This window comes from Peromyscus eremicus, chromosome 2 (genome assembly GCF_949786415.1).
Source record: "Peromyscus eremicus chromosome 2, PerEre_H2_v1, whole genome shotgun sequence".
Taxonomy (NCBI): domain Eukaryota; kingdom Metazoa; phylum Chordata; class Mammalia; order Rodentia; family Cricetidae; genus Peromyscus; species Peromyscus eremicus.
In genome coordinates this window covers 150,317,280-150,331,329 of record NC_081417.1, presented here as the reverse complement: position 1 = coordinate 150,331,329, position 14,050 = coordinate 150,317,280, and the positions used below count along the sequence as shown (strand labels likewise).

At 51.4% G+C, this 14,050-nt stretch overlaps 1 protein-coding gene across 4 annotated transcripts in view; it reads right to left on the bottom strand.

The window, feature by feature from the left end:
- The window catches only part of Capzb (capping actin protein of muscle Z-line subunit beta), a 106,029-nt gene extending 98,666 nt beyond the window's left edge, over positions 1-7,363 (bottom strand). The window contains exon 1 of one of the 4 annotated variants that reach the window (XM_059255291.1): positions 7,218-7,363. In XM_059255291.1, the coding sequence (XP_059111274.1) occupies positions 7,218-7,220 (3 nt within the window). In that variant the 5' untranslated portion in view covers positions 7,221-7,363. Of the gene's footprint in view, positions 1-6,030; positions 6,352-7,217 lie in introns of those variants that run through there. The other 3 variants (XM_059255288.1, XM_059255289.1, XM_059255290.1) reach the window with 3 other exon arrangements.
- Positions 7,364-14,050: the final 6,687 nt, after the last annotated feature.

Genomic DNA, 14,050 nt, shown 5'->3' with positions numbered 1-14,050 from the left:
TGTCTCATAAGGGCCAGCTGGGAGGTTACATGAACAGCCAGCCATCAACTACCCATGTTAATAAAAATAACCACATAACGGCAGCCAACACGCCTCACACGTAAACCATGCCAGGCACTGCCTACACTTTCCATACACACTCAAGCAATCCCCACCACAACCATAACCCGTCTTTGGGGACGGTAACCACTCAGGCTTCGGCCGCTGTTGGCCCACACAGGATTAGAGGACTGAAATCGACCACAGGGACGTTAGAGATGTTGGAAGCGATGTGGACGCAGCAGGAAACAGTGCAGGAAGGAAAGGAGGCTGGCCTGGGTCACAGTGTGGTGGCCATCACCCGGTTCTCACTCATCTCTAGCTTAGCCAGAATCTCAGACGTGCCACGTTCCAGCCTCCCCCACTGGAGTTTAAGACTTGGTGGATGTACCTAATAGGTTTATCTCGTGGTTCAGTAGATGTCCACAGAATGAATACATGAGGAAAAGGGCTGGCAGGAGAGGGGAGTGGGGGACTGGAAAGATGGCTCAGAAGTTAAGAGCAAGTAGTTCCTCATGCAGAGGACCCAGGTTCCACATGGGTTCCCAGCACCCACATGGTGGCTCAAAACTACCCATAACTCCAGTTTTAGGAGATCTGACACGCTCTTCTGAACTCCACAGGCACCACACATGCATGTGACACGCAGATACACATGTAGGCAAAATACTCACACACATAAAATATAAACCTTAAAAAGGAGGAAAGATGACTAGAGGCCGCTGGGCATGGAGTCAGGACAGCAGAAGGCAGCCTTGGTTTCCTCCGCTGTATCATGACAGTAGCACAGGCCTGTCTCAGCACTGAATGGAATATTCAAACAGCCAACTGAAGCAGCCCCTGGGGCTCTTACAGCCACTCTGCAGAGTCTAGATGAGGGTCTCAGACACCTTTATGTATCTAGAACCTAGAGTACACCGGACTAAACAAGTGCCACCAGCAAATCCAAGATGGCTGACTGAGCATTGGGCTAGCCAGGCTGAAATGCCCCTTCAGCTGTCAACCGTCTGTCAAGGTTCTGTGGATACCATTATCTAGGATTTAAACTGATCAGAAATAGTTGTCGGTCAATGACAAATCACCCAATCAGAAGGCCCACACGGTGATTTCTGGGGGGAAGGTGTACCTCTCAACCAGAGATGACAACTCTCCCGCTCACTGTGCCTCTCTCCCTTCCTCCACCATGCCTTCCTTCCAGACACAGCCACAGTGGTGAGAAGATGCCTGCCAATGCATCCCTCTTCCCTCCCTCTTCCATCTCCAGGACCTCTCTACACAGCACAGCTAGAGAATTCGTGCTAAAATTCCACTGCTCCACCAGCCTGCTCAAATTTCCACCTGCCCTGTGAGAAATGTCACTGGCTCCATACTGTCCAGACCAAACGCAAACTCCTGAGCTTAGCAACTTGAGCAGCTGGCAGCAAGCACTTCCGCTCGCTGTCTACCCGGTGGTCCTCAGACCCACGGGGCTGACACCACACTGACCTCGGACTCGGTACATCGGACTCTCAGGCTGATGGCGCCCCACCCAAGCCTCCCCTTCCTCTTTGACTGGGCGAGGTCTTCCTGGGCTCCAGGCCCAGCCCCCAAACTGGCTGAGGACTGGCGTGTCCACAGAGCTTCCTGGAGGAGGTGGTGGAACACTCAGCTACAACCCACAGGTGACCGACCATTCCCTCCCAGCTGTATTAAACTTCATGGACACACCTTGCGTCCTCTCCAGGATGAGTGGTCAGCGACTGTGGCTTCCATTTGTGTCACACACACTTGGGTATGCAAAATACGTCAGAGAGGAGCCATAGCTCCAACTCATTGTGTGGCAAGTGTATTAAAAATGCTGTTTCTAGCCGGGCGGTGGTGGCGCACACCTTTAATCCCAGCACTCGGGAGGCAGAGGCAGGCGGATCTCTGTGAGTTTGAGGCCAGCCTGGTCTACCAAGTGAGTTCCAGGAAAGGCGCAAAGCTACACAGAGAAACCCTGTCTCGGAAAAAAAAACCAAAAAAACAAAAAACAAAAAAACAAACAAACAAACAAAAAACCAAAAAAAAAAAAAAATGCTGTTTCTGGGCCAGGGAAATGGCTCAATGGTAAAGGTCCCGGCTGTGGAGCCTTAGGACCTGAGTTTGATCCCCACAGCCCAGTGGTGGAAGAGGGAACTGACTCCCCAAAGTTATCCTCTGACCTCCACACACAGAAAACCCATAAATTTACAACCATTTCCTTCTCCTGGTGTCCCTATGAAATGTTCCCCTCACACTACACAGCAAGGAACTGCGGGGAAGGAAGGAGAAGTCCTCACTGAGGTCACACACTGAGAGGCCTCCATCCATCAGGACTCCATCCAGATCTGCCCCATGCTGAAGCCAGCAAAGGAGAGACAGCCACCTCTCAACTCTCACTTCTGGCTTACTCAGCGCCAGGAAACACTCCAGAGCACCAGGCAGCCAGTGCAAGGTACAAGTGATAAGGTCCTGAGGGCACAAGAGCTGCTGCTTTCTGTCCCTGTCCTCTCTCTCAGAGGGGACTCCACCCAGGCAGACAACACAATCAAATCTGATTGCTTTCTCTCTCTCTTTTTGGGAGGAGGTGTGGTTTTGGAGACAGTGTCTCTCTAAGTATCCCTAGCCAGCCTGGAGCACTGCTAAGCAGACCAGGCAGGCCTTGAATGCATAGAGATCTGCCTGCTTCTGTCCCCCAGGCACTGGGATTAGAGTGCACCACTATGCTTGGCTCTAAGTCTGACTTCTTATACTTTGTTGTCTGTGGTCCAAGGCTGAGCCTTCCTCATCAAGCTTAGGCAAGGCAAAATCAACAACTTCTGGCAGAGTGCATGGCACAGGGCTAGAGCCCCATCAATATCCTCATCTCCTTACACTGAAACATTAATCTGTGAATGCCTAAAATGGCATTACACCAGCCACTCCCAAAGCCAGTGAACGTGCAGTGGCCACTTCCAGGCTTCCAGACCCCACCTTCAATCAGAGGATCTGTTCCAAGCAGGGTTTATGGGTCAATACTTAAACCCACTGTCTCACAGAGGACCTGCTAGACACACCATTCACTTGACGTCCTGAGCTTGATCCTCCTTGAGCAAGACAGGCTGAGCAGCTGTTTCCAGATTCCGGTTCAGCAACAGTAGTGGACTTCCACCATGCCAGAGAGAGAGGCTGCAGACACATACACTTCATGGCACTGCACGGCAGGCACCAGACCAAGAACACTTGACAAGCCTGAAGAGCAAAACCCAGCTCAAACCAAAGCTTCCATCTCCTCCACAACTTATGCTTATGTGCATGCAGTTATCTTAAACACTTTCTCTCGTAACATAGGAAAGAGTGATGGGGTAGCTCACTCACCATGTTGCCCAGGATTGACCTGAACTTCTTGAGTAACTAGAGTTATAGGTGTATGACACTATGCCCAGCTTTCCAAGCTGTATCTGTCAGTTCTAGGCCCCTCAAGAGTGGCAGCCGGAAGGCCCAAATCCGTGTCTGCCTTGCTTAGTGCTGCTTCCTGCACATAAGCAGCACACAGCAGCCACAGGATACACACACACTGAAGCAATGGTCCCTAGTCACTTCAGACCGGCAAGGAGCCTTGTAATTGTTGAACTCTGGCGGGCAAGGTGCTGAAATGCCAGGTCCCTTGCCCGCCATGCCACCATCATCTGGCCTTCCTCCTCCATAGGATCTAACAGTATAAATCTTCCAAGTTAGAAATAGGAAGACCTACCTTCACGGGCATGGCTTGTCACTTCCTTAAACTAGTGATCACAAGCTACTTTTTCTTTTTCCATTTTTTTGAGACAAGGTTTCTCTGTGTAGCCCTAGCTGTCCTGGTGCAAACACACATGGGGGTCTCTGAGTTGAACTATGCATTTTTTTTAAGTTATGGTGTTCATTTACTTATTATTTATTTATTATTGGAGAAGACTGCACTTTTGAAGTTACAGTGTTTATTTGTTATTGGGGAAGACTCTTTTAAGTTACAGTGTTTATTTATTTATTTATGTATTACGCGGGGAGGGACTATGTGAGTATCTGGTTCTCAGCTTCTATATATGGGTTCCAGGACTTGAACTCTGCTCCTCAGGCCCGGCAGCAGCCATCACCTTTAGCCACTGCGCCATCTCTCTGGCATCTGAACTCTATCGTATTCACAGGAAGAGACCACCAAGATACATTCATGGCTGCTTCATGATTTCCCCTTTTAACAACACGAGGAGCCTCTCCTACCAGCTCCTGTCAGCAATGCCTTCTGAGCTGGAGTGGCGGCTCCTGAGAGGCCTCCTTGGCCTTTCACTACTGCAGCTCCTCCACCAGGCAACAGCATCCTAACTCTCAGAATAATAACCCTAAATTAGAAGCCAGAGTCCTGTTAGGCAAAGTGCTTTGCAACTGGCAGCACTTAGGGACAGTGCTGACAGCCGCTAAGGAAATGCAAATAAGCTCCATTTGCCTAAGCATCCCTAACAGGGACGGGAACCCGACTCCAAGAAAAATCGTGGCCTCCACTCCAAAACCAAATGCATTTTAAAATCTCAGGCCTCAGCCGGGCAGTGGTGGTGCATGCCTTTAATTCCTTTCGTCTTAATTCCTTTCATCGGGAGGCAGAGGCAGGCAGAGCTCTGTGAGTTGAGGCCAGCCTGGTCTACAGAAAACAAAACCATGGTGACTTTCCTTCATTACCTATGATGTAGCCCCACTCTGCCACTTCTGGCTTGTCCCAACTACCCACACCAGGACATCAGATCATTCAAGCATGGTAGAAGCTTGACAATAGGCAGAAATGACTTAGGAACCTGGGGGACACGAAGAATAAGTTGATGAGTGAGTGAGTACCAAACCCAAGTGGCTAAAGCCCACAGGCACAGGCCAGAACACTCTAAGCAACCTCTTTTTTGAAACAGGGTCTCACTCTCACTGTGTTGCCCACGCTGGCCTTGAATGCCTTAAACAGCTGAGACTACAGGGCCAGCCTTCCAAGCCCTATCTTTCAGTCTTAGGTACTGTTCTAGAGCCTAGACAGGCAGAGACAGAAAACACAAGACCAAAATTTTGATCCCCAAAGAGCTCGGGATCAGGCCCATGCAAGCCACACTATTGTCTCACTGTGACATTCCTACCAGGAAGATCCACACTCAGTCTGCAGAAGTAAGTACTTGCCGCTCCCGTGCCATGTTTGAGCATCCCATCATCAGGTTTCTTAAACAGTGCCGTCATATAAACGACATACAACAGCACACAAGGAAGACCACTGCCTGGAGCCTGCCAGGCACGCTTCCACTGGCCAAGAGTGGGCTATACACAGACGGAGCAACGCTCTGAATACGGCTCAATGAATGTCTCAGCGTTTCTTCACCTGTCAGACGATGGAGACAGCAGAAGCCTAGAGGTCTCTGGCCACTCCACCACCATCTCTGGCTTTGGCCCTGGGAGCACACACAGAAAACGTCAGTCTACTTTCTAAAGTCTCACTCAAAACTGTCCTGGACAAGTCCTTCCCCATACAGACTAAAGTCAGGGTCCAGATCCCCAGGCCAGTTGTCAGCCAAGAGCAATAGTATGAAAAACAGTCTTGCCTACATTTTTAATCAATATATAGAAAGTTTACCAGCCAACCAGAATTATACACCCTAATTCAGCTGATACACCCTTGATTAAACAAGGAATGGGGCTCCTCAAAACCATCTAGGGTTCAAAGTCCACTCCCAAACATCTATCAGGCAAGGCGAGCCGCCCTCATGACTGATCAAAGCAGCAGGTGGAAGGCCTTAGCTCTGTCTACTTTACAGGCGTCCTTGATCATGTGAGGCCCTTCCATCTAGGTGTTGGGCCTGCTCTGCAAAAGTGTACAAGTGGATGGGGGTGGGGGCACACCTAAGGCTCCTCAAATAAGTTGCTCGCACAGCGTGCCTGCCTTCATTACCGAAACAAACACCACAGAGTTCTACCAGAGAACTCTCACTCAGCCTGCAGAGTTTCGCTCACCTGATCCGACGTACCTCCATAATCAGCAGTTCCGACCCTTACAAGCTGGCAGTTCAGGGGGAAAGGGAGGCTGCGCCTGGCACTGTGCATCATGTCCAGGCCATATGTTGGGCTCTGAGCTTGGTCCCCCAGTCCAGGGCTGTGGCCTCACAAGAGCGATTGTGCGTTCATCCCTGTCCACTTGGCTTACTCACCGTCAGCACCCCGCTCCCCACTCAGGCAGGGCGCCCCGCAAGACGCTCTGCACTGGCAGCACCCAGGCGGTGGCCACGGGAAATGCCCTGATCTGCCTTCCGGGCACACAGATGACGCCCTTCTCTCCCTCACTCGCTTGTTGGCTCACACCGAAGTGCGCCCCCCCCCCCGCCGCCCCCAGAAGGGGCAAAGCTTCAAGTTCTAGGAAGGCACAGCACCCAGACCACCCCCACCCCGGCTGGAGCTCTCCCCCACTAGCCGCAGACTGCCAAGAGGGAGCGTCCTAGGAACAGTGGAGGGGACACCTGGGTCGGGAGCAGGACACCGAGCAAGCAGGGTGTAGATGGGAGGGTGAGGGTGAGAACAGCGCCGGGCTGACGCAGACTAAGCTAAGTCGTGAGAAGTCTGGGGGAAGGGGATCGCTAGGGCCAGGGTCAAGGAGGTGGAGGAGGTGGACACAGCAGGAGTAGAATCCAGACTTGAGGACCACAGAGAGAAGATTCCATGGGGGTTAAGGAAACAAACGTAGGCTGGAGCCACTAGAAAGGGGTTGTTGGGGTGCAGGCTGAGGCCATGGAGTTTGGGGGGAGGGGGTCTAGCCTGGGCCACAGCAGCGAGAAGCACTGTTCTAGCCTGGCCCTTGGGACTGAGGTAGGAGAACCTACTCAGGCCATGGGATACAGGCCTGCGAGAGGGGTGCCTGGCCCGGCCTCCGGGGGAAGGAAGGTCTAGCCTGGGATCCTCGAGACTAGCCTGGACACGTAGGGGAAAGAGCCGGGCTCCACCTGGAGCCCAGGGCGAGGTCACGGGCCACCCGAGCCTCCCGCCGCCCCCTCCGGACCCCAGGGGTGGCGTCTGCCTAGGGTCCCGGACCCCGCCCCTCCCCCACCCTGGGTCCCCACCCTCCCCGGGACGGCGGGTCGGCGAGGGAGGGGACATGAGCTCCCGCAGGGAGTCCCGGGATAGGGCGGTGAAAGAGGGGGTCCCTTTACCATGGTGGCGGCGGCGGCGGCGGTCCCTGTCCCGGCGTCTGTGACTCTCCCCCCCGCAGCAGGGCCCGGCGCTTCCACTTCCCCGGGTGCCCAAGAGTGAACATCCGGGTCAGCGCCCCCCTCCCCCCCCCCTCCGCGCGCCGAGCCACAGCCACCTTCCTTCCCCGCCCCGGCCAGCCCGGCCCGCCCCCCACGCCGCCAGCTCGCGGCCAATGAGCGCGCGGGGCCGCGGCGATCGCCAAGTATGGAGCGCTGCGCGGGGGGCGGGGCTAGGGGTGGGGCTTGCGGGGGAGTGGGCGTGTCCTGGTGTGGGAGGGCGGGCCCTACGCGGGCCAGGCGCGACAGTTCTGTAAGCCCAGGACTGCGGCGTACCGGAGGGACCAAGGCAGCCTGTGGCTCCCTCATACTGCCAGCTTCGCCTCTAACATCTGCAGGACTCGGGCTACCTGAGGGTGGAGAGGGTCACTGGCTCCCTGGGCGGAGGATGCGGAAGGCCCTGAACTAGGAGGGGACCGGCCCTCCGCGCCCCACCCGAACCCGGAACTGGTGCGCCGGAATGGGGCCCGGCCCCTTGAGAGCGAGCGGAACCTGGAGTGGGACGTCCGCGCTGCCGCCACTGTTGCTGAACACCTGCTATCACGACCAAGAAAGCAGCCTTTAGGTACCAAAAGATGACAGGCGGCTAAGCCATGAGGATCCCTGCCCGCACTTCCTGGCTACCAGACAGGGTAGTTGTGAGGAAGACGTGGGTAAAAAGATTAGAGTATTGGATTCAATAAGTGCTGGCCGTTTCGTTATGCTTCTCTACATTATCTGCAGAGGATCAGCCTGATTGCCTAATGAGGCGCTTCCTCGCTTCATACAGTGACTCAGAAATCCCTCTTTGTTTTCAGGACTGAAGATTGAACCTAGAGCCTCATACATGCTAGGCTAATGCTCTTACACTGAACTGAAGCCCCAGCCCTAGAAATTCGCTTTTCAAAATGTTTTCTTGAGTTATCTAGAATGCAAGAAACCTAGAATGCAAATCTTGGTCACAATACCTACCTACCAGACTTGCTCACCCTCTGTTTAAAAACCAAATCAGGTCGTGAGAGAGGGGGTCAGTAAACTTCATCCCTGGCAGACTGTGCCCTAGACCTCTGAGCTCATAGACAAGTGAAAGCCTTCAGGGACAAGCCACCAGCAGAGAAAGCATCCAGGTAAGTCCCTCAAGAATGGCATAGACCAGTATTACAGGAGTTCAGAAAAGGGAGTGGCACTTAGAAAGTCATTACTCCGCAAATATTTATTGTGTAGCTATTGGCCAAGCACTATGCAAACTATGGAGATTACAGCTTTGGGCAAAATACCTCATTCTAGCCTAGAGCTTGTGAGATTTGGGTTCTGGAGATGGAGCCTCCTGCATGCTGGGTATGTGCCCCTGCCCCGAGTTAAGGCCCTGTCGAGCTTGAATGCTGTCAGGAGACAGCCTATCTACCCTATCTAGACAATCTAGACAGTTTTGGGGGTGAGATGTGGAAAACATCACAGTAGATGGAGGAGGTAGGCAGAGGTAGATAAGCACTGTGTGGTGGCATTTTGGAAGATGGTCCAAGGGGGCTTTAACTTAGGAAGAAACATTTGATCAGACAGCTGAAGGTGGGTGTGGAGCAGGCCATGTGCATACGGAACAGCAAGGTGTATCCAAAGAGACCCCCAGTGAATCCATGGATAGCAAGGAGGCCACTGTGTTAGCAGAGAGCTTCAAGAGCAGCAACAAACTGTGACCCCAAAAGACTGTGAGCCTACTGTGTACTGGTCTATAGGGTGAACAGGGCTCAGGAAGCTATTTGTGTGTCCCAGACATTATTTATTTAAAAAGCAGTGTGGCCGTCGGTGGTGGCGCACGCCTTTAATCCCAGCACTCGGGAGGCAGAGACAGGTGGATCTCTGTGAGTTCGAGGCCAGCCTGGGCTACCAAGTGAGTTCCAGGAAAGGCGCAAAGCTACACAGAGAAACCCTGTCTCAAAAAACCAAAAAAAAAAAAAAAAAAAAAAGCAGTGTAGGGAGAAGGCTTATTTGGTACAGTGTGCTGAGGCACCTGTGTTTGGTCCCCAAAACCCCTGTAGAAGAGTCCAACACTAGAGAGGCTGAGCCAGTTTGGTTTCTAGGACTTCCTGGTCAGTTAATCTAGCTCCAGGCCAGTGAGACATCATCGTGGATAGTGTCAGAGGAATGATCCCTGAGGTTATCCTCTGTTTTCCACACACTTCCTGCATGCAAACATAATAGCACATACGTGTACACACACACACCAATTTTTAAAGCGCTGACATGGGGGCTAGGGAGATGGCACTTGGGGTAAAGCACTTGTTGTACAAGCATAAGGACCTTTCACACCCACAGCACCGATGCATGTAAACGCCAGGTGCAGCAGGGCATATCTGTAACCCAGTGCTATGTGACAGACAGGAGGATCTCTGGGACTTGGTGACTACCCAGCCAAGCCAAATGGCAAACTCCAAATTCAGTGAGAGGGCCTGGTGTGGTGGCCCAGGCCTTTAATCCAAGCACTCGGGAGGCAGAGGCAGGCGGATCTTTGTGAGTTCGAGGCCAGCCTGGTCTACAGCGTGAGTTCCAAGACAGGCAGGACTGTTTCACAGAGAAACCCTGTCTCAGAAACAAACAAACAAACAAAAAACCCAAAGCCAAGGGGTAAGAGCGTGACGTAAATGACACTAGAAAAGAGATTGACAGGAAGCCTTATCCAAAGTGCACTGTGTGTAGTTTCTCACTTTGTTTCAACCTTGAGGGATCAATACTATTATTATCCCCATCTTACAGATGAGGGAACCAGAGGGGCTAAGTAATGTGCCCATGAGTTCAGCTCGAGGCTGTCTAGAATCAGCGCCCATATTCATAGCCCACAGTGTAAGCAATATGCTTCCCTACTTAAAAACCTCTGAGTGGTACATCATACTGGCGGGGGGGGGGGGGGGGGGGGGGGGGGTGTCTAGGGTAAAGTGCTTGCCATACATACGTGATGACCTGAGTGTATGTCTCCAGCAGCCACATAAAAGCTGGGTGTGGGGGCGTTCACCTGTAATCCTAGTGTTGGAGAGGCATAGGAAAGGCTCTCTGAACTTGCTGGCCATCCAGCCTAGCAAAATTGGTATTCTCCAGGTTCAGTGAGAGACCCTGTCTCAAACAAGTAAGGTGAAAGGCCGGAGACATGGCTCGCCTCTTTTAGAGGACCCATGTCAGGCAGTTCTCAACCACCTGTAACTGGCTCCAGGAGAATGCAACACCCACTTCTGGCTTCTGCAGACACCCACACATGTGGCATATACATGTATATAATAAAATGTAATTAACTTTTAAGACTTTAATCTTAAAAATGTATCTATATGGTAAAGAGTAATCAGATACCCGATGCCAACTTCTGGCCCCCACACGCACAAATGCACAAACGTGTTCACAACATACAACACACAACGAACCTTACATCATTTTAAGTTCCTCATAATAAGAGGGCACAGGAACCCCATAGGGTTCAGGGACACTTACTCCATCTCCACCATTGAGCCCCATTTCAGCTCATTTATTTTTTGTGGGGGAAACAGGTGTACAAACACACCACAGTGGACTTGTGGGAGTGGGCCTTCAGGAGTCAGTCTCTGTTGGTCTGGGGACTGAATTCAGGTTATTATCAGGCTTGGTGCCAGGTTGCTGTACCTCGGCACCATTTCACCAAGGCCCTTTTTCTGCTGATTCTCTTGCCTCAGCTACTCACTGGGCTCCTCGGCTGGCTTCTAGCCATATGCTGTCAATGCTTTAACCTATATGGGGCCCCATCCTGGTGGCCTTTATCCTTTTTATTCTCCGCACCGGTTTCTATTAACTAACAACTTAAGTCTTTCATAGTTCAGATCCCCAAGACCAAGTCTGATGGGCCAGCTCATCTTTTATTCATTGACCAGATCACTAGGTCAGTCTGCAGGTTGACTGCCCATATGGCAGATCCCACCTCTAGATCTGTCACCATGTGCTGTGAGCATGAAGGCTGGACTGGACAGACGGCCTACAAGCTCTGGGTGGATAGACAAGCACCATAAGTATTTTAATACTGTCACTCTTCTCCGTGTGTGTGTGTGTGTGTGTGTGTGTGTGTGTGTGTGTGTGTGTGTAGGCCAGAGGTCAACTGTGGGTCTAAGATGGCCATCCACTGTGGTGATATTTTATTTGTGCTGAAATGTGGTGATATTTTATTTGTGCTGAAATGTGGTGATATTTTATTTGTATGTTAATAAATAAAGTTTGCCTGGAGATCAGAGGAAATAGCAAGCCATTAACACAAAGGTCAGGCAGTGGTGGCACATGCCCTTAATCCAATCACTTGGCAGGCAGGGTCTCTGTGTGTTCAAGGTCACATTAGGGAACAGAGCCAATCGTGGTGACACATGCCTTTAATCCCAGTACCAACCATAGAGACCTGGAGGTCCGTACAGACAGGCAGTGACAAGAAGTGAGGTAGCTGGGCTAAGAGCCAATGAGAGGGCAGAACAGCAAGGCAATAAAAACCTAGGTAGATGGGAAGTCGGGGCATTTTGGAAGCTACAGAGCTGGTGAAGTAAGGTGGTTGGTGGCTCTCACTATTTCCCTGATCTCTAAGGTTTTCATCCCTATATTTGGCTCCGTGTTCTTTATTTAATAAGACTGCTTAGAGATTCGTCTACAATCTACCTTGCTTTTTGAGACAGGCGCTCATTGGCCAGGAGCTCTCCCACTAGGTTAGGCTGTCGGACCAGCAAGTTCCAGGGATCCTGTTGTCTGCCTCCCCAGCACTGGGGAGGGATTACAGGTACACGCCATCAAGCCTGCTTTTTACATAGGTTCTGGGGATCAAATCCAGTCCTTGTACGTGTGAGGCAAGAACTTTAGAAGTCAGAGTTTCACTTTACAGACAGCCCTACTTCCCCTGCTCTGAAATCCTAACCTAGCCGGGCATGGTGGAGCATGCCTGTAACCCCAGCACTCGGGAGGCTGAGGCAGGAAGAGAGCCTGGCCTGCACCCTATACCCTCATCCGGTTCATACTGTGATATTGTTCCACCTGCCACTCCTGATTGTTATCATGAACTGACCTTCACACACATACACACACACACACACACACACACACACACACACACACACACACCATGCTTTCATGATTTCAGCATCTATAAATAAACACAGCTCATTATCAATATCACTTCTCCCTTATTGATTTCCTCTCTACCCACGAGTTTCCTTCCTCTCTTCCCAGACACCCACACCCGTGCTTTTATGGGCTTGTCCAACTCAGCGAGATCTCGAAGATCTCAAGCCTGACCTTAACCTCCTCATGACGGCGTTAACACATGAGCATCCCTCTAGCTTCATGGAGACCCGCATAAATTCTCACATTTACAACACAGGCGTGCATGCACACATGATAAAATATGTGTGTGAGTGTGTGCACACACCCTTAGTAACAGTGGTCATACTTCTTTGCAAAAATCCATTAAATCCTTGCTCCCTCTCTTTTCAACAAACCAACCCCGGTGAAGCTCGGTTATGCCCCCACACTATCAGAACATTTGAACATTAAGAATTCACAGTGACCGCCACCATTTTTACTTGACATCTACAGACTTAGTGAGCCTGGCCGTCCTACCATACCTCCTCACTCTCTAAGATGGGGTTTCTCAAGCTTCCTCTCTTGTCCTCCTCTCAGATTTTACCCTAAGCCAAAGACCTTGCTTCACACTCCACAGATACAAAGGAATCAGCCCCACAGGAGCCCCTTCATTTCCCAAGTCTTCATCTTTGTCTTTTCTGTCCTTCCTGGTTTAAAAAAGAAGGGGCCAGCCGGGTGTGGTGGCACATACCCAATCCCAGCACTCTGGAGGCAGAGGCAGGCAGATCTCTGTGAGTTTGAGGTCAGCCTGGTCTACACAGTGAGTTCCCGGACAGCCAGAGCTACACAGAGAAACCCTGTCTCAAAAAAAACAAACAAATAAAATAAACTGAAGGGCTGTGTCCCTGCTGGAACCCACCCTCCCCAGCACACGGACCTTTCTTGGACTTCAGTTTCTCCCTCTATACTAGGAACTTTATCCCTCTATACTCCCTCATTCCTGTCAGCCTCATAAAACACGTCTCAATAACGCCAGCAACCAGAGCCTGCTTGGCCCCCCATCTGTTAGCCACCTCTTCCATATTTGTGTTCCTGTTCATATAAAAACTTGTGAGTTCCTGGGGGCTGGGGACATGGCTCAGTGGGCAAAGTGCTTGGCACACAAGCAGAAGGACCAGAGTCGGATCCCCAGCAGTCATGGAAAAGCTGGGCATGATGGCACACATCTATAACCCCAACACTATGGACTGGAGACAAGAAGATGCGGGGACTCATTGGTCAGCCGGTAACAGTAGCCAAGATGGCGAGCTTCAGGCCCCCTGAAAGATTCTGTCTTAAAATTAAATAAGAGGCTAGAAAGATGGCTCGGTGACTAAGAGCACTTGTTGCTCTTGTAGAGGACCTAGGTTTGATTCCCATCATCCTCGTGGCGACTCACAAGCACCTGTAACTCCAATTCAGCAGATTCAGCACCCTCTTCTGACCTCTGCAGGCACGAAGTACACAAGTGTCACATACATATATGCGGGCAAAACGCCCATACACAGGATAAGTAAGTCTAATGAAGCGGAGAAGCTATTGAGAAATAAATGCATCCAACCACCACCTATGCCTGCACGGGCAAGTGCACGCATGTACACTCATGCATACACCACACACACACACACACACATGCACACACACATTCTGCC